The 19,678-nt window shown below is 38.7% G+C and overlaps 2 protein-coding genes across 2 annotated transcripts; both read left to right on the forward strand.

Moving 5' to 3' along the window:
* The first annotated feature begins 4,408 nt into the window (after positions 1-4,408).
* syt15 (synaptotagmin XV) lies at positions 4,409-9,540 on the forward strand. The gene is made up of 8 exons (XM_042397664.1): positions 4,409-4,586; positions 5,085-5,274; positions 6,457-6,608; positions 7,247-7,539; positions 7,798-7,965; positions 8,058-8,166; positions 8,249-8,431; positions 9,303-9,540. The coding sequence occupies exons 1-8, from the start codon at positions 4,529-4,531 to the stop codon at positions 9,440-9,442; spliced, it is 1,293 nt and encodes a 430-aa protein (XP_042253598.1). The 5' UTR covers positions 4,409-4,528; the 3' UTR covers positions 9,443-9,540.
* Positions 9,541-10,237: 697 nt separating this feature from the next.
* nat9 (N-acetyltransferase 9 (GCN5-related, putative)) lies at positions 10,238-14,595 on the forward strand. The gene is made up of 6 exons (XM_042397526.1): positions 10,238-10,447; positions 11,775-11,884; positions 12,532-12,672; positions 12,804-12,863; positions 13,848-13,942; positions 14,039-14,595. Exons 1-6 carry the CDS (start codon positions 10,371-10,373, stop codon positions 14,186-14,188), a joined length of 633 nt encoding a protein of 210 aa, XP_042253460.1. The 5' UTR covers positions 10,238-10,370; the 3' UTR covers positions 14,189-14,595.
* The last annotated feature ends 5,083 nt before the right edge of the window (positions 14,596-19,678 follow it).

Raw genomic sequence — 19,678 nt, forward strand, 5'->3', positions numbered from 1 at the left:
GGCGACGGCAGGGGTGAATATGTGTGAGCTTGCAGCGGCGACGGCAAGGGTGAGGTGGTGTGAGGCGAGTCTCCCTGCTGATGTGTGCTCAGTGTTAGTGGAAAAGAAGAAGTTGAAAGATTGAGGGGTGGTAAAGTGGGCGTCTGCAGTGGGGAGACGAATGGTGAGGGTGTGGTTGGGGAAGAAGCTGTTTTGGACATTGGCGAGTCCGGTGCAGAAGAACAAGGGCCTTCTTGGGTGAGACTGCAGGGGCGTGAGGACCCTCCTTTCCATACCACCGTGTCTGGAGTGCTGCTGCGGCTGTGTGTGCTGCCGCTGCACTCACTCCAGCGCTGCATGTTGGCAAGCCAGCGCTCGCTGATCGCTGGAGGACCGAGTGCATCCACGTGTTGAGCTGCAAGTGGCGCCTGAAGGTTGTTGACCTGCTGCCACACATGAGGGTGCAGCTGCTGGAGCATCACCGAGCTCTGCTCAGAGTGTGTGTTGGTGCTGGAGCTGCGTTTCAAGTCCATTCTGGTCCAGGCCGGGTCCCGCTTGTGTGGCGGCCCGGTCGCCATGACCACATCCATGGAGCTCTTAGAGAGGGAGAAAATGGGTGCCTTATCGTCCTCATCCTCCAGTCCTTCACTCCCAGCTGTGCTGGAGTAAGAGACAGACTGACTGACTGAACAACAGACCGGCTGGTAGTTCTCAGAGGCAGGGCGCCCGGGCTTCGCCATGGCAACAGCAACAACCTGCAAAGAAAAACAACTTTAAGCCTTGAAATGCTCTTATAATAGCACTCTCATGTCTGTATGGTAAATATGAAGCTACAGCCAAGAGATGATTAGCTTAGCTTAGCTTAGTGTAAAGACTGGAAAGAGGGGGAAACAGCTAGCCTGGCTCCACCCAAAGGTAACCAGCATCTCTAAAGCTCATTAATGAACACGTGGACTATTTCATGGCTGGCACAGGACATATTTCGTCTTCTGGCCAAGACACAGTGCCCATCAAAACCCCCCAAATTTGATATTTTTTTGTACAGATTTAACCCTAACCCTAACCCTTTTTTCTACAGATTTAACAAACAAGATATAACAAGTTACTTAATGAGCTTTAGCGGTGCTGGTAGGTAGATTTTGTGCTCCCTGCTGCTTCCTGTCTTTACACGATGTTAAGTTAACCGGCTGCTGGCTGTAGCTGCATATTTAGCATCCCAACACAAGAGTGGTATCAACCTTCTCAAACTCTTGGCAAGAAAGCAAACCTATTACTTTAATCTTTTCTTTCTTTCTGAATCTGACACACATCCTAAACCCAGTCAGTGCGCGTGCACACACACACACATTCCTATGCGCTCCCAGATTAGCCTAATGAGATTACACAATCCAGATTATTTGATTATTGAGACAGAATGTAGATTGATCAAGACAGATTTAAGAGAGCCTTTGACCTCCAGTTGGCTAAAGACAAAGAAGCAAAAGAGACAAAGAAAAGGAAAAAAATCACAAGAACGGATGATAGAAGTTACAAAAAATCTGATGTTTTTCTTTTCTTCTAACAGCATCAATGTGTGTGCTATGCCTACATTTATTCTTTGGTGTATTTATGTTTTTAAAAACCAATTAGTTACGCCAGATCATCAGTCTCACATTTATTGAAAATGTATGCTCAATGATTTAGTGGAGCAAAAAAACATGAACAAATCCATTATTAGATTAAAACTAACTGCCTAACCGTCTAATTCACTTCTGTCCCAAACTGACCTGGTAGTGTTTCGACCACAGCTGACCTGCTGATACCCAGACTGCCTCACAATTTGTCTGTATTTAAAGAATAAACAGCCACCTAACCCACATATATGGCTGTTCATGCACATAAAAAACACTGTGTGATGTCCCAGAAAACAGAAAAATAAGCTCTTACCTGTAAATTCACAACTTTGTGTCCTGTTTTGCTCTCTGCCCTGCCACAGAGCAGGTAGTGCTAAATGGCGTTTCTCTTTCCTCCCCTCATTCCTCCCTCACTTCTTAAGAAGATCACCTTTCCTCTATCCAGCTGCCTTCATGTCTTCACACACAACTCAGTTATCCTCTCTTGTTACTTTTCTTCAGCTTGATCTTCTACTGTGTGTCTTTTTTTCTTTGACTATACAATGTGCAGTTGGCATTACTGTAAATATGTACGTTTCTCTCTGTGAATGTGTGCGTTGTTTGAGGTGTGCATGCATCAGAGAGGGCCATTACTCTACCTTTAGCTCTGAGGATTAGCTGCCTCCTGTCATCTCATTAGCTATCGTCCAATCTCTTAACAGTCTGAGTGTGTGTGGGCATATGTGTGTGTAAATGAACCCACAGTGGGTGGATGAGTGGCTAATTCTGAGTTAAGATCAAGTCAGATGTACGTCATATTACACGCAGTTATTTACATGTTTGTGAGGGGGGATGAGATGGAAATATTTAAAAGCAGTCAATTAATATAAAAAACTGAAAACACACCAGTGTTCTTGCAAGTTCTATCCCCTCGGTTATAGATTATGTTGACTTTTTTTTACACACATGGAGCCCCATTGTTGACACGTCACAGATATGAGTGAGCATAGTTAGTGCGCATCCAGAAAGAAAATAAAGAGATAAATCCATAATTTAGTTTAGCATAAACCAAGAAAGGGAAGGGGAAAAAAGAGTAAATTTAGTCATCAAATCCAGATAAGTACTGTCCAGCAGAATAGCTCAAAGGGGATCAGAAAACAAATGTACAAATACAATTGTGTAACAGCTAAGTTACACACTTGTTGTAACTTAGCTGTTACACAATTGTATTGGTATAGGCATTACTCAGTTATAGTGACTGAGGAAAGATTTCCACATAAAAGGGTAAAAATGGTTGAGATTATGTAGACTTGACAGTACATTTTGAATTCATGCTGTAGAGTCTCAGGTTTTCCCCCTCAGACAGCCATGAGTTTTCTTTGTATCTCCATACAGTAATAAAATCAATTAGCAGACTATTGTAACTGTTTTTAATGCAGCCACAAGTGCAGACTGATTTGAAAACCTTTGCATTGCATCACTTCATAATAAAAGTGTAAATTCACAAATTATCAGGATTTATTTCCAGACTTTCCTCTAATCTTTGCTCTTTTTTCTTATCACGGCTGGATTAACCTTTTGCTGTTGGGCCCCTGTTGACCATCAGCCACCTCTCCCCCTCTATGGACTGTGTGTACCCTGTCGCCTCCAAGTTCTCATTAACTACAGACTACATAGCAGATTACAATATACACAAAAGCTTCATTATACAACCAGAGACCAGTACTCTTGTGTGCTGGAATAACATTATCTGGTCCCAGGTAAATCAGTTTATGGTAATTTGATCAAGTTTATTCAGGAATATGGACCATGTGAGCATGATATGAAATAAAACATCAAAGCCTAAAAATAGATAATGACACAGGCCACAAGGTCAGGACCCACCTTAGTTGATATTATACTTTAGTTGTGCAAATTTGAAACATTTGCAACAAATTTTGTGATTTATTAATGGACACTCAGTGAATCTGGGGCTTATGAGGAAGTTGCCATTCCAGCCTTGTGTCCTGTGAATTTCTGGGTATTTTTATTTCGTCAGACCTGTAAAGATTCTTCACATAAAGCCACGACTAAAACATCACTATTTGTTTGAAGGGGTTATATTCTATAGACATGCAAACTGCGATGACTGATCGCAAGTAGGGATTGCTTTGTCTTAAAGGGTCACAAGCCAAAATGTTTAAGAACCACTGGATAACACAACTCCAGTGAGTTTCAAGAGGCTACTAACTGATTTTTATACCTTAAAGGGGTACTAAAGCGTTTTAGCTTTGCACTTCCATAAAGTTAAAGCATTCATTAGAGACATAAAAGGACAAAAACTGAAAAAAATGAGGGCAGCAGTAGCAGAGATACCCTACGTTTTAGTGGATCAAGCTCAAAAGCCACTGGATCCTATATTTCCCATCATGCAACCAATAGCCTGATGACATCATCAGGGTTATTCGGTTGACTTTACTTGACAGAGCTCCTCCAAAGCCACAGAAGACACTGGAAAATATTGGAAGATAGTTCCCAGTCTGTAAAAAACAACTGTTTTCACAGACTGAGTAGAACTCCTCATGGCTAGTAAACTGACCTTTATGTGTAAAATTGATGGAATAGCCCTTTAAAGCGGCTATAATCAATATTTTTTTTATAAAAGCAATGTATTAAATGACAGTGTGTAATGTCAGGGGTGTCACTCGTAGTGATGAACGGCTCCCCTCAGCTTTACAGAGCTTTATATTGGGTTTCAGCTCATTGTTTAGCTGTCTGGCTGCAACAGAAAAAAAAACTCTAAAAACCCCACTGTGCACTACCTGCTCAGCACCAAACAGTAAACAGACACAGTTCACATCTAGCTGGTGAACATAGTGGAGCATTTAGCAGCTAAAGAGCCAGATATTTCTCTCATGAGTATGAAGAAACCAAAAGCTGAGCTAAGAGAGAGCGAATATTGGACTTAAATTCATCAGATGGACAGAAACACGAACATTTTGAGGAAATGGACGGAGATCAACAGCTGCCTAGAAGGTCAGAAAAATACATGAAATCATTTTAACATGGTTTGCAAATGTTTAGCTGTAATATGAAATACTGGTATGTAATTCATAAATGAGTTAAAACCTCCTAAATCACTGGTATGGTCCTTGACAGAGGTATGAATGTCACAGCCAAACAAAAAGCCAGATAACAGCATGAAATTGTGAGAACCAGGCAGCTGTGTTGTACTCTTTCACAAACAGCAAACTCTACACACACCACTGAGAGCCAGCTCCACTACGACTCTACGACTCTCACTTTAATAACTAATGTTAGGACACAGCTTCAGCTTTGGACAGTCAGTCTGTCTCAGTGAAAGCTGACAAGAAGAAAAGCTAAAGAGAGCTGCTTTCTTTTGAGGTTGCAGCTGAAAAATAACTTTATCTCTCCATGGCGGGTAAGTTAGAGCCCGTTCTCCTCGTGTGTCTTTCCCTCTGCTTTCCACAGACTTTCATGTTGTTTTCCTGGTTTATGTGTGTTTTTGTGTAGACCAGAAGTTACTGTTGGCCGTTGGTGTGTCTGTGGTTCTCCTGGTGCTGCTGCTGCTGCTGGGTCTGATGGTGTACTATCTGTGCAGGAGGAAGGATCAGAGACAGTACCAGGAGCTGCTCTCTACGGTGCCTTCAGTGCCAGCATGCTCTGCTCCGGTCATCCTGGTTTCTCAGGGCTCCTGGGCCACGTTAGTACCATGAATAAAAAATCTTTCCCATAAAATATGCATGTAGAAGTACAGTTTAAAGAATAGGTTCACATTTTTTCAAGTCTGTCTTAAGACAGCACTAACATGCTCACATTAATAGTCACTGTAATAATTCATCTTGTGCATTAAAGCGATGAGGGACAAAATTCGTTTTCCTCATTCTGTGCAAAAATGCATTACAAACTGCAAAACTAATATGAGGCTTCAGCAATTTGAGTCAGACAAATTACAGTTTTTTAGAATGAAATTCCCTCTTTTTGTTACTACTACTGTAGTACTAACTTTGTGTACAATTATTCATCAGCAACCAAAAACAGTTGAAATGTACATACAGACATATGAGTGTTGTTTCTTGAGAAAGACTTGAAAAAATATAAATCTTTACTATCATTTAGAGTTTTCTCTCACTGTTTATTGATGTAGATCTTTACTTGACAAAACATAGTTTGACATCTAAACACATATAAATAAAAATAAGAATATAAAATTACTTGAACCTGTATAAAATAATTTGTGGCAGAAAGAGCTCAATTAGTTGTTAATCACTTGGAGGAACATAACAGCTCAATATAAGTATTGATAAGTAATTGACATTGGTTGACAAAACAATCTCAACTTAATGTTCACTTACTTGCTTTTGACCATAGCACATGGTCCTGTGGAGATCCGGTATAAAGTTATTATATTATTATTATAATAATTATTATTATATTATAGATTGTTTTCGTCGACTGCTTTTGACAAGGTCAGTGTCAACTTTTAAAGGGCAGGTCCAGCTTCCCAGTATTGTTCCATATGAATTCAAATCCAAAAATTCAAATTTTGGTCGAGGTACGTATGTTTTAGCATCAAAATACCATTTGCCCAAGCCATTCTAAAAACTTTTTCCATGTGACCTGACGTAGGTTTCTGCATGATGATGTTACTACATATAAATTAATAAAGATATTTATACCACTCAGAAAATCAAAATATCCATTACTCTGAATCATCAGGGTAGTGGGTAATTTAGTCTTGATTTTAAGAGACACCAGCACTAAAATACCACTGAAATTAGATCATAGAAATCATCTGACCAACATTTGTCGGGTGTCACAATTCATTTGAAAATAATGTGTTGATTTTTTAAAAATGCTGAACATTTGTCTCTCTCTGTAAAAGGCCCAATGAGGTCCCTTTCACCTTGCCTCCACGCTTTATGACACGAAACCGTGACAACCTGAAGACTGAGGAGAAAGTGGAGGAGGTGGAGGAGATGAAGATGGAGCCTCGGAGGGACATACTAGCCCACCGTGGGTCACTCTCAGTAAGGAGTAGGTCATCACTGCCTTTATTTAACTGTATGAAAAGATGGTTAGAGCCACTTTGAATTTTAGAAGTGAAATTCAGTCCTTTGAAACATAAATTAAAGGATAATACTGTTAATAACTAATTGGATGTGATTTATAGATAGAAGAGATGTTTGAGCTGCTGATATGACATCCCAGTACCCATCAAATGCAAAAGATTGAATTTAAAGGACCAGTGTGTAAGGTTTAGTGGGATCTATTGGCAGAAATGGAACATAATATTTGTAAGCATGTTTTAATTGGTGTATAATCACCTGAAACTAAGAATCATTGTGTTTTCGTTACCTTAGAATGAGCCCTTTATATCTACATGAGGAGCGGATCCTCTTCCACAGAGTCCGCCATGTTGCACTGCCATGTTTCTACAGTAGCCCAGAATGGACAAACCGAACACTGGCTCTAGAGGGGGCCTTTCGTGTTTTTTGTGAGTTTCACAGCCACCGTAGGTTCTCCTACACACTTGGAAGGGGAGGAAGAGGTTATCAGTTGGTTACAATCTGCAACGTCACCCCTAGATGTCACTAAATCTTACACACTGGTCCTCTAAGTGGTAACAAATTCTTACACACAGCACACTTCCAGTATATTTATGTTTCCATCAGGTTGGTACCCTGTAGGGACGCTGCTGGCCGGTCTGTACTCTGTTCCTCCTCTGAACGAGGTGGTGGCGCCTCCTCCCGGCATGGCCACACGTCTCTGCTTCTCCGTGGAGTATCGACACAGCAGCGAACAGCTCATGGTCTCCTTGCTCCGCCTCGGCAACCTCCCTCCCCGTTTTCACGGCAACGTGACACTGGTGGAGCTCCGGCTTCTCCCTGACGACCGGCGGCCCCGCCAGGCCAAAGCCAGAGGCACAGGGCCCGACCCGGAGTTCAACGACTGCTTCGTTTTCCAGGCGAGGACACAAAAGTTTTGAATTAACTGACACACACACAAACAAACCTCAGAGACACAAGAACAAATACTTAAAGTTCACTTCTAGACCTGTTTTAAGATGTTGAATGTTTGTCTGATATGCTTTTTCCACAAAAAAGTGAAAATATCTTATTATCTTGTGAAATTATCTGCACATGAGACAAATCTCTTTATCCTTTAATTTGTATCAGCTCTCATCCCGTCTGTCTCACTCTCTTTCTGTATGTTCCCTCCACAGGTGTCAGGAGTGTGCGTGCCTCAGAGCACCCTGAGTGTGTGCGTGCTGAGTGTGGTGCAAGACGGCAAACGCCACGCGGTGGGCAGGGTGCTGTTTCCTCTAGAGGGGGAGCTCGGTCAGGCCGGCAGGGTGCTCCGGAGAGACCTGGAGACTGAGGACGACACTCAGGTGCACGACAACACACACCCAGGAAGCATGCATGCGCGCAGATTTTGGCATGTAAGCTCATAATTGGTCTGTCCTCTTCAAATCTGTGTCAGTGTTCAGAGCTGGGTGACGTGCAGGTTTCTCTCAGCTACAGTCCGGCTCTGCAGCGCCTCTCTGTGGTGGTTCTGAGGGCTCGAGGCCTGCAGCTCCTCTCAGACGCAGGTAGAACAACGAGTCAAAATATGAACAGTGGAGTAACAGTGTAAGCATGATAATACGGCATCTGTGTGTGTGTGTTTCCCAGGTGTGTGCGTCCAGGTGAGCTTACAAATACACACTCGGGTGGTGAAGATCAAGCGCAGCTGTGTGGTGAAGGGTGAAACGGATCACTACTTCAACCACAGGATGACCTTTAAACTGCGACCCCAGCACCTGGACGAGGCCTGTCTGAGGTTTGAGCTGCAGCAGCCACATGACGTCAGCTCAGGTGAAACTTACTGTACAAAACTGCCTTTTGGATTTTAAACTAACCAGATAAAAATTGGGCAAAATGTTCAACTTTGGTTCCAGTGAGAGTTCAGGGCTGTTAAAGGTTTATTCTTTTCTTTTCTTTCTGAGTTTATATTTCCTTTTTTTGGTTCATGTGGTAATTTAATGTCATTATGTGTCAATTTTCTCCACATCTGACAACATACCGCACAGTATATCACACAAATTAAATCAAATATCATCCAAACAAAGCGTTAAAAAAAAAAAAAAACATTATTTGATTAAATGCTACTGCAGGTAATCAGATCTTCTTCAGGTTGACTTACAGACACAGAAATTATAATGCTGAAAAGAGATTTGGTTTTAGGTGAATTCCAGTAAACAAGCAAAGATTATTCGCATTTTTTAATAAAAAAACAAACAAAAAAAACAACAATTTACCTAACAGAGGTTTCCACTTGTTGTAATACTGTAAATAAAGATGACAGCACATCCATAAAGGATCTCTTGCACCATATTACAGACCAGTTTCTCAGTTTTCTTCCTCAGTTTGCCAGTTAATTTAAGTTTACTCGGCTGGCAGCAACATCAAATTGATAAACAGAGGTAGATGTGAAATATTATTACAGTTTATAGTTCACGAGTTTTTATTTTTGTTGTGTTCAGCTGCACTTAAAAAAGGAGATTAAGGATTGACACTCTTGATTTATTAAACCTTTAACCGTTTCATGATGGTTAATCTAAAGAAACCGTGTAAATCTGATCAATTGACTTGCAATATAAGCTTCAGTGTTAATGTGAATAGATGAGAGAGGATGAGCTGAGACAGAGGTCAGCTGTGTATTCACCCATGTTCATGTGTGTCCCAGAGCCTCCGACCCTGCTGGGAATTCTGGTTTTGGGTCCCTTCATGTACGCCAGGGGCCTGCAGCTGCAGCACTGGATGGACATGGTCAACACGCCGCAGGAGCCGGTTAAACTGTGGCACGGACTCAGCAGGGCCACATAACCCCCAAACCACACTCACACTCTAACACATGCACGTACAGTAAATACACACAATGTTTGCAATAATAAAAAAAGAAAAGTACAAACTAAATGTGTTTGTTATTTGCTGCAAAAGTGAAGAAAGATTATTGCAGTACAGTGAAGTCCTTAAAACATTTTTTGACATTAACATTAAATCATTAATTATAACTTGTAGGTAACGTTGTAGGTAACGTTAGCCAATGTTGTGGGAATGTTCCCTTCTAGCTAGTTGAGCTGTTAGCGGCTCCACCAAAAAAGCTGTTTCACGTGGTTTCAGTTTGAGGCCTAAAAAGGTCAAATTATCCACTCTTTCACAAAAAAACAGCATTAGAGAAAACTCCAAACCATAAATACTGATTTTTTTTGTATTTGAACATAGTTTTTTCTTCTTTCCTCTCCTATTAATCCTTTATTTTACAACCGTCTGGTGAGGCCTGACTCTTAGGATGGGAGGGAAGGTTAAATCATAGACTGTATATTAATAAAATTCATTTATATACAGTCTATAGGTTAAACCCTCAGAGCTGAGAGAGGCACTGATGTATGAGACATCTAGCTATTAAATGTATTTTGTATATGTATTGTTCAGACTGTGGCCCATATTGAGGCTTTATTTATTTATTTATTTATTTTTATCTATTTCATACATTTCTAAAAGGCAGAAAACAGACAAAGATGAGGAGGAACCTGACCAGACTTTAGCAGCTCTTCAACACTTCCAGATGTTGTCCAGCAGGTGGAGACTTCTTCCTTTGTGTCCGTGAACGCAGCTTCAGTTTGAACCACCGAGTGTGAATAAAGGCGGAAGTCCTGAAAGAGCTGCCGCTGTTCTGTTGTGATCATGGACACAAACGTGACCAATTGTTAAAGTTGTCAGTGATAATAGTGGTTTATATCAGGTTTTCATCATGAGGATAAATGAAAACACTTTACTGGAAGGACACAAAGTCGTGTTGGTTCCTTACAACACAGAGCACGTGCCCAGGTAACATCACCTCTGCTGCCAGAAGTCTTTAAAACATCTGTTTGTCTCCTTTATTCTGTTTCCTTCCTAATTATTATCATTTGATGCTTTTTAATGAGCCTTAAAAGCTGTCTTTATTATTCTACATACTCTCAGTGCTTGATTGTTATTTAGGATGTTTTTCTTTTTGTTAAAAAGTTGCAAAAATTAGTAAATAGTCGATTAATCAATAAGTTAATCTGATCTTCAGAACTTTAATCGCCAACGATTTTGATAATCAATTCATCGTTTTGAGTCATTTTCTATGAAAAAATGCCCAAATTTTCTGGTTCCAGCTTCTTAAATGTGAATATTTTCTGGTTTCTTTCAAGGCTGCAACTAACAATTATTTTTATTATTGATTAATGGATTTATAGTTTGGTCTATAAAAATATCAGAAAATTGTGAAAAATGATGATCACTGTTTCCCAGTTTACTGTCATAGAGTTGGCACTTAGTTTAATAACTGACAACTAATTGATAAACGACTTATCACTGCAGCTGTAGTTTCTTATTTGAGAGTATTTTGTATTTGAGAGTAATTTTCTCTCCCATTACATCATTAAATATTGTTGATAAGGTTCCCTTGAATTTGTAGTTTTGTGACAATTATGACCAAGAAACATTCAGAGCAGGATGATTTACTGTTGAAAAATAAACTCTTCTCTGGCGGGAAAAACTATAAAATGGTGAAATTGTTTCAGAATAAATCTGTTCACTACTTCACTTTCCTGTCATTTATCAGCAGACATACTGTCTACACAAACACTGATACATCTGCAATAAGCTAATATCGGCCAATTTATGGGTCAGACTCGAGTAGACTTGCCTTTGTTTAGTTTGGTTTATTAATTTTTATCTTAGTGGTGTTTCACTATTTTATGTGTATCTTTTGTATAAAATTATGAACAACTTTGAGAGGTCTGTTTAGCGTAACTTACAACCTGGAAACAGGCATATTTTTCTTTAATCATCTTGTGATTAGTTGAAGGGTTATCGTCACCCAGACTGAGGTCAAGAGGTCTGTACCGAGAAAAACTGTGAAATCATCTTTTTAATGTTCTCACAAATAGAATAAATGTTTCATGAATCAGAAACATGATATAAAAAATCATCATATTATCTTCTTAATATGATATTAAGTACCTGTTTGAAAATTTTATGTGGTTTAGCTCCAGTATTTTTATTCAAGTTTCCCATTAACTGGAGTTTGGTGAAACTGGTTTTAAGGTTGAAGGTATCAGGAAAAAAAACACTGAGTTGAACTTGTGGAAACTTTCAGCCTCACCGACGTGTTTCTGCCTGTCAGGTATCACGAGTGGATGAAGTCTCCTGAGCTGCAGCAGCTGACGGCTTCAGAGCCGCTGACTCTGGAACAAGAGTACGACATGCAGAGGAGCTGGAGGGAAGATAACGACAGTAAGACGTCACCTGCAGGAAAAGTGCACAACAAAAACAACACTTTCACTTTTTATAAATCCTTTTAAAGCAGCGGTTACGATCTGGGGTCGAACTCCGTTTGACTTCAATTATTTTTTTAGATGTTCTTCTTATCTTCGAAAATGTAACGCCTGTAAAAGTTAATTAAAATAAAACAAGGCGACAAAACAAAATCACCTGATCATAAGCAAAAGCAGCACAAGATAAATCTGAGGGGCTGCTTGTAATTAATTTAATAAATCATTTGCTTTTGCTTGTGAATTACTGGATATTTTTACATATTAAAGCCATAAATGTTTTAAAATGAAACAATCCAAGAAGGAAAACTCACCCAGTGACGTTTGCAACCTGTGACGAAGGGTCGCAAGTAGGATCAGCCGGCATGTTTCAACATAAATCCCTCATCAGCTTCATCATCAGACACTCAACCTTTTAAAGTTTTTTTTTTTACTGTCATCCTTCAGATTTATTTGCAGAAGTCTTTTTTAGGTAATTCTTAATGTCTCATTTGATCTGTGAAAATAACAGAAAAGATCATCCTGAGGTCACACACAACTGAAATATTTCAACCTTCACTCAAAGAAAATCTATTTTTATTTGATATTTTTGTAATTCTGTCTCGCCAGAGTGCACATTTATCATATTGGACAAGCAGCGGTGGGCGGACCCCAGTGTAAAGGAGGAGCAGTGCATGATGGGAGATGTCAACATCTTCCTGACCGACCCATCAGACCCGTCATTGGCTGAGCTGGAGATCATGATAGCAGGTGACGCAAAGACTTACTGAACAAAGAGAAGCAACTTACATTTTTCTTTTTATATTTGAACTATTTCAACTTTATTTTCACTTCACTGTTGATTTTTTTTTCATGTTGATTGGGTTTCTTGTTTTTAACAGAGCCAAGTTACAGAGGCAAAGGCATCGGAAAGGAGGTGACGTGCATGATGATGTGTTACGGTGAGCTGCTTACAAAATACCTTTAAATATTTCTTAACATTTGTTTTGTAGTTGTTTTGTTATTTACAGTAGGGAGAAGAGAGGTTGACATAGTTTGTGTGCAGATAAAATAAGGACTTTAAAGCTGCTCTAATCAATAACTTTACATTAACAGTGGATCAAATAACTACGAGTAATGTGAAACATGTTGCTTGTAGTGACAAAACCACAGAAATCACCAGACTCTGCAGCTCCTCTTAGAGCTACGGAGCGTTTTAGCATCTTTCAGTTTATCATTTTGGTTTTCACTATGAAACCGAATCCTTTAATTTTTTTTTAAAAGGGATAATTAATGGATTTAACTAAATTAAGGTATTTTTTAGGGATTATTTGCACAGTTTAAAAACCATAAAAAAACTCCTTTTAATTTATACATTAAAATGCCTTAAATGTCTAAAATCACCATTTGTGAATTACTGTACATTTACAAGGCTCCACCTGTCATCACACAGGTGGCAAATTGAACTGAGATATATCCTGTTATGGCACATGGTATCTATGTAAAAAATGTATCCTAAGACAATTAATTTTATTCACTATTAATTGGCTAAATATCTGAAAATGTTGTAATGTGACCACATTGTTGTATAATATTGATGTGCTGACAGAAATGCATAAGAAATATGGCGTAGACCTTTTTTTAATTTGATTTTTAAAGCTGTGTTTAATAGTTTTACTTGTTATAATTAAGTAAAAAGGTAACTAACCCTAACCAACTAATCTATCTAAACAGTAACTTAACAACTCCTGAACATCTTGTTTTTGTCGACCTCTGGTGGTTTAACTTCTCACTTTGCCGCTGTGATGTACAGGTGTACTCCAGGACACTGTGACATCACTGTCGGGGTGTGACAGGCTTGAAAAAGGCAGCGACATACAGCTTTTTAGCATAAATAACTCATTAAACGTTCTGTGAATGGTGATCAATGCTTTGTCTTCCACCAGGAGTCACCAAACTCGGGATTAAAAAGTTTCAAGCAAAAATCGGGCTGGACAACGAGGTCAGCATCGCCATGTTCAAGAAGCTCCACTTCCACGAGGTATAATAATCCACATAAACTCATTGAGCGAACAGGACATTAAGGTACAAAAATCCTGTAAGAGACTCTGACCATCGTCCTTGTGTCTGTTTGCAGGAGTCGGTGTGTCAGGTGTTCAAAGAGGTGACCCTTGAGATGACGGTGGATGAGTCTGTTCGGACGAGGCTGCTGGACGACGTGACCTACATGAAGGAGAGAGACTACAGACAGACCTGCAGCAACAAACAGGAAGTGATTTCACAGTGACGTGTCGCGCTGGGCTTCACTCACACGTCCTAAAGACTTCCAACGGTGGGAAAAAACTCTGGGACACCAAACTGGAAACTGGTTTGTAGTTTAGACTTGAGTCTCCTGTTCACCTTCATATGCTGCTTGGTTGGAAGTTATCAGAAGAAACTCTCAGCTGGAGAATATAAATAAATCTTTATTTTCCTCTTTCTCTCTTTCCATGTCACTTTCTTTCATTTCTTCCTTTTTACTTTTAATATTTATGTATTTTTTTTAACTGAAAACATAAAAATCCCCAAAACTGATATGATGTTTTCACCAGAAGTCTGTTCTTCTTTACAGTCATTGCTTTCATTTTGGATACTTTGGGACATTTAACTGTTAATTCTTGTTTACTTTTACTCAAGTAAAAATCTGAACTCAGACCTTCTACTTGTAATGTAGTATTTTTCCATTTCCGTCTTATTATTGTTGTTTCTGAAGTTGAGTATCTGAGTTGCGTCCCTGACATGCAGTCACACAAAATACATGTAAAAAACACATGCATGCCTCTGATAACGAACCTTTAAAAGAATAGTTTGACATTTTGGCAGGCCGAGAGTTAGATGAGAAGATCAATATCACTCTCATATTTAAGCGTGGTATCAATCTTCTCATCTAACTCTCAGCAAGAAAAAGCAAATAAGCGAATTTCCCAAAATGTCAAACTATTCCTTAAAATTTTAAAAGCATGTACACTTCTGTTTGATAGGAACACGCTACCTATTGTATATTAAAAAAGGCTGCAACTAACAATTATTTTCATTACTGATTAAACTGCTGAATATTTTCTTCATTAATCAGTTGTCTATAAAACATCTGTTATAATTTCTAAGAGTCCAAAGTTACGTCTTTAAATATCTTATTTTGACTGAACAACAGTCCAAAACCCAAAGATATTCAGTTTACTATCATGTACGACCAACAAAAAGCATAACATCATCACATTTGAGACTTTTTTTGGCATATTTGCTTAAATAATGGCTAAAAAGATTATTCAATTGTAAAAATAGTTCTGATTAATTTTCAGTCTTTCTCGCGACTTCAGTGATGCTGTTCAACTAAAACTTTCTTCTTCTTCTTGCACACTCCTTCGCTTTTAAAAAGTCCATTAAATCTGCTTTTTTCTTCTTGTACATTTTTAATGTATATAATAAATCAGGAGCCTGCAGATTTTTGGCTGTCAGTGATTTTTTACGTTGAGACTAACTGCTTTTTGCAGAAGCATTTTGTCGCGGTCTCTGCCGCTGAGAGAAGATGAAGGATAGAAGCGTCCTGCGGTTTCTGATATCTGGTGGTTGAAAGTGGAAATGGGAAAAGAAATGTTAATTAATTTATGGTGTCTGATGGACACAATGTGAGTGCTGTTTATGAGTTTTCCTCATTTAAACTTTGGAAATCTGATTATGATGAAGACTTTTGCCCTCGTAACATCCTTCAGAGAAACCTTTTCGACTTGATGTTCAGTTAGTAGAAGCAGGAACGTTTCTGGTAGCTGAATATGGACCAAGAGGCTCGGGTTTGTCGTCTTATTTGGGTTGAATCCAATTTAATCCTCAAACGATACATCACTACATCAAGATCCCAAAATCACTGTGACAACTTTTGTAGCAGCACTGCAAACAAAACAACTGAAGTCAAAAAATAAAGGAGGGAGAGGCGAGTTTTTACCTCTGTAAATTTGCTTCACTATCGCTAAAAGTAATTCAAACCCTCCAAACTGTTGACATTCAGAGGAGACCAGGATCAAAACGGTTCAAGAACAGCAACCATTTAATTCTAGATATGTCACTTTTAGGCTTGTGCATAAATATCAGGGTGCTTATTAAGGGGTTAACAGTTTTGTCAGTAAACACTGAAGTGTAGAAATTGTCACCGGGAACAAAGATTAATATTTTTCATGTTCATAAAGACTGAGGTTCAGTCACAGTGAAACAAATGTGATGTGCATTACAGCAAACATATTTGTCTCATATTCCTCCTAATTGCTGCATTAGTCCGCTGCATTTCTCATCATTTTTCCGTTGAAAACCAAAGGCTGGTTGATTACACGCTAACACAACATTACTTGTTGTGTCGACTCCAACTATTCCAGTCAAGTCATTTCAGTGCTTTTGAGATCAAGATACAGATATTTCAGGTTCAGTTAATGATAATCTCACATTTAAGAACATTTTCTGAGACATTTTCATTTTCTCACTAAAAAATGAGAAAGGGGAGTAATTGATCAAAATGTTGATTTTAATTATCACTGCTTTCATGGGTTTCAGGCAACATACAGGCTGTCCTGTCTTATTTATGGAGGTTGTACTGTGGATGTATAGGAACTGGATACCGGACTCAAAGATGGAGCCCAATCACTCTAATGAAAATAGCTCACCTGGCGCGTGAGCTAAAACAGTTTTCTAGCTTCCCGTGTTTGCTTATGTGTTGTGAGACCCTCTGAATATGGTTTCCTGCTGGCCCCTGCCCCAATTATAAAACTTTAAAATCACTTTTCTAGGTTCTGGGAAAGTTTTACAAATATAAAACCTTCATGGTTTAAAAATTCACAATACAAAGAGTCATAATTTACCTTATTTGCAGTTTGAGATGTCCTGTCAACAGTTTTATAGACGTCTCTTTTATAATTAACACTGTGAAAAACTGGCAGCAAGGCTTAGTGGTGGCGCCGTATCCAGCTGTCTTAAAGCACCAGTATGTAAGATTTAGTGGCATCTAGCAGTGAGGTTGCAGATCGCAACCGAGTGAATACACCCTCCCTTCCAAGCATGTAGGAGAACCTACGGCGCCTGTGAAGCGTGTGAAAAATGCAAAAGGCCCTCTCTAGAACCAGTGTTTGGTTTGTCCGCTCTGGGCTACCGTAGAAACATGGCAGTGCAACATGGCGGGCTCCGTGGAAGAGGACCTGCTCCCTATGTAGATATAAAGGCTCATTCTAAGGTAACGAAAAGACAATGATTCTTAGTTTCAGGTGATTATACACAAATAAAAACATACTTATGAATATTATTCCATTTCTGCCAGGTCCGTTCCGCTAGATGCCACTAAATTCTGTCCACTGGTCCTTTAACACATCCATGGGTTGTTGGAAAGACGGTAGGCAACACTCAAGGCTGAGAAAACTTCCACCTCCTCTGCATGTTTTTCAGGTTAAAAAAATGAATTTCAGTTTTTGTTTTAACAGTTAATTTCCTAAAACGAACCGATCAGTCAAAGAGAAGGCAAATGAGGACAGTAAACTATGTATTAGAAATGTAAATTACATTATGTATTATAAAGTGATACATCTCAAGAGAACTGTAAGTAGAGTTAATGCATTAATAATTGAACAACTTACATCTTATATTTGTTTTTTATCTCTACGTCTGTCAGTGGGTCGGTCCACCAGTTTGGTCCAGGCTGAAATATCTCAAAAACTATCAGATGGATTAAGATGAAATTTGGGACAGACGTTCATAGTCCCAAGAGGTTTAATCCTACTGACTTTGGTGTTGCCCTGACTTTTCATCTAGTGCCACCATCAAGTTGACATTTGTCAGTCAGTCAGTCAAATCATATCCCTCTCACAATGAATTGTAATAATAATAATAGTTGATCCTCTAACTTTCCATTAAGGGCCATCATCAGGTCAAAATCTGTATTTGTTTTGGTTTAAGATAAAATGCCTGCAAAACTAATGACATTCCCATCAGCCTCAGTTGTAGCTCTACTGTGTTTAAGTGCAGCCTCACAGCAGCAATGACATGAGAAGATAACAAATTTCATCATAATACAGTATTGATATAAATGTATATAATGTATAGAACTAGCACATTCACTTTTTTTTTGGTTTTTAGTTGAAAAAACAACCTACAAACTTTTCTATGATATGAAATTCAGGATTTAACAGTTTGAAACTTCTCATGTCTGCAGCCATTTAGAGGAATCAGCTCTCACACTAAGATGAAAGCCTGTATACGTTTGCTTTTTGTCACTTATGACAAGCAATTTCCTGCAGTTTTCTTTATGGCTTTCTGTAATGCATTTATCTAGACATGAGCAATCATGAAGGCTTGTTTCTCGGTACTTTAACTTCGCTGCGCCACAAGTTTCAGTTTTCCAGCTACTACAACAAACAAGTTTCACCGAGCTAATGGTGAGTAGCTTTTCTCTGAAATATTAGCTTTCCGCCTCATGTTTCACGTCATCACATGAGCTAATTCACAGTAATGTTTCGGATGTGGTCTAAAGTGCAGTTAAAGTGATGATGATAATTAGGAAATTGATATGATCCATCATGCAAACTTCTGGTCATCAGTGTTTGTGTGATGGAGTTTAGTTCTTATATTCACAGTTCAATTTAGATTAATTTGTATCTTTTCGTATAAAAGCAGAAAAAACACATTTTACCACCTTCACAATGATATCATTAAACTATGACTATAAGTTAGAGTAGATGTTAGATGTTCTGGATCCGTAACAGCACAGTGTGTTTCCAAACGGAAGTGAAAGTGCGTCATTTGTTTCACAGTTTGAGTTTGCAGTTTTCTTGTTGAACACCTTTTTGGTTACCGACCAAATTCATTTTCTCTAGCAGCAAGTGTTGAAAATTGTTCAGAAAGTAGGAACTGAACATCACAAGCCAGCGCCGCACAGGAGGAGTGTTTTTGACTGGTGTTGTTATATGCTGGACGCAGTATGGCATTGAATTAATGGTGTTCGATGAGTCCGGAACAGCGTATCGTGAAGAAAAATGGTGATTAAAAACAGGTTGTGGGACACTTGGCTTGTGATACACTGATTACAGTGTCAGATTGTTATTCTATTCTATTCTTCCATCAGATATATCCTGATATAATCATCTTACTAATTTTAGGGCTGTATTTTATTTAGGCAAAGTTGTATAAAACAAAATGAAACCCTGATACATTTGAGAAGTTTGGCTTATTTTGTTTAAAGCTGGAACGATTAATCAATCGCCAGTAAATTAACTTTGGATTAACTTTTTTGATGATTGATTAATTGTTTTGAGTCATTTTTAAGCAAAAATGTCCACATTTTCCTATTCCAGTTTCTCAAATGTGAATATGTTCTGGTTTCTTTTTGATAATAAGTTAAATTTCTTTGAGTTGTAGATTACTGGTCAGGACAAAAGAAGACATCTGAAGATGTCAACTTGGGCTTTGGAAAATGGTAAACAACATTTTTACCATTTTCGGACATTTCATAGACGACTAATCAAGAAAATAATCATCAGACTAAATGATGATGAAAATAATCGTTAGGTGCAACCCTAATTTTGTTACATGGAAAGTTTTTCCTTCATTCCTGTGTGAAGTATTGAAAAGTATAATTTTGGTATGGATACTGAAACTCAGGTATTGTATTGACACAGGTATCGAAAACATTTAAAACTATACACAACTACATAAGATCCTACTACAGTTTTAATCCTTGTTGATTAATCTTAGTTGAGAGAGTTACACA

Source organism: Thunnus maccoyii, chromosome 20 (genome assembly GCF_910596095.1).
Source record: "Thunnus maccoyii chromosome 20, fThuMac1.1, whole genome shotgun sequence".
In the NCBI taxonomy this organism is placed as follows: domain Eukaryota; kingdom Metazoa; phylum Chordata; class Actinopteri; order Scombriformes; family Scombridae; genus Thunnus; species Thunnus maccoyii.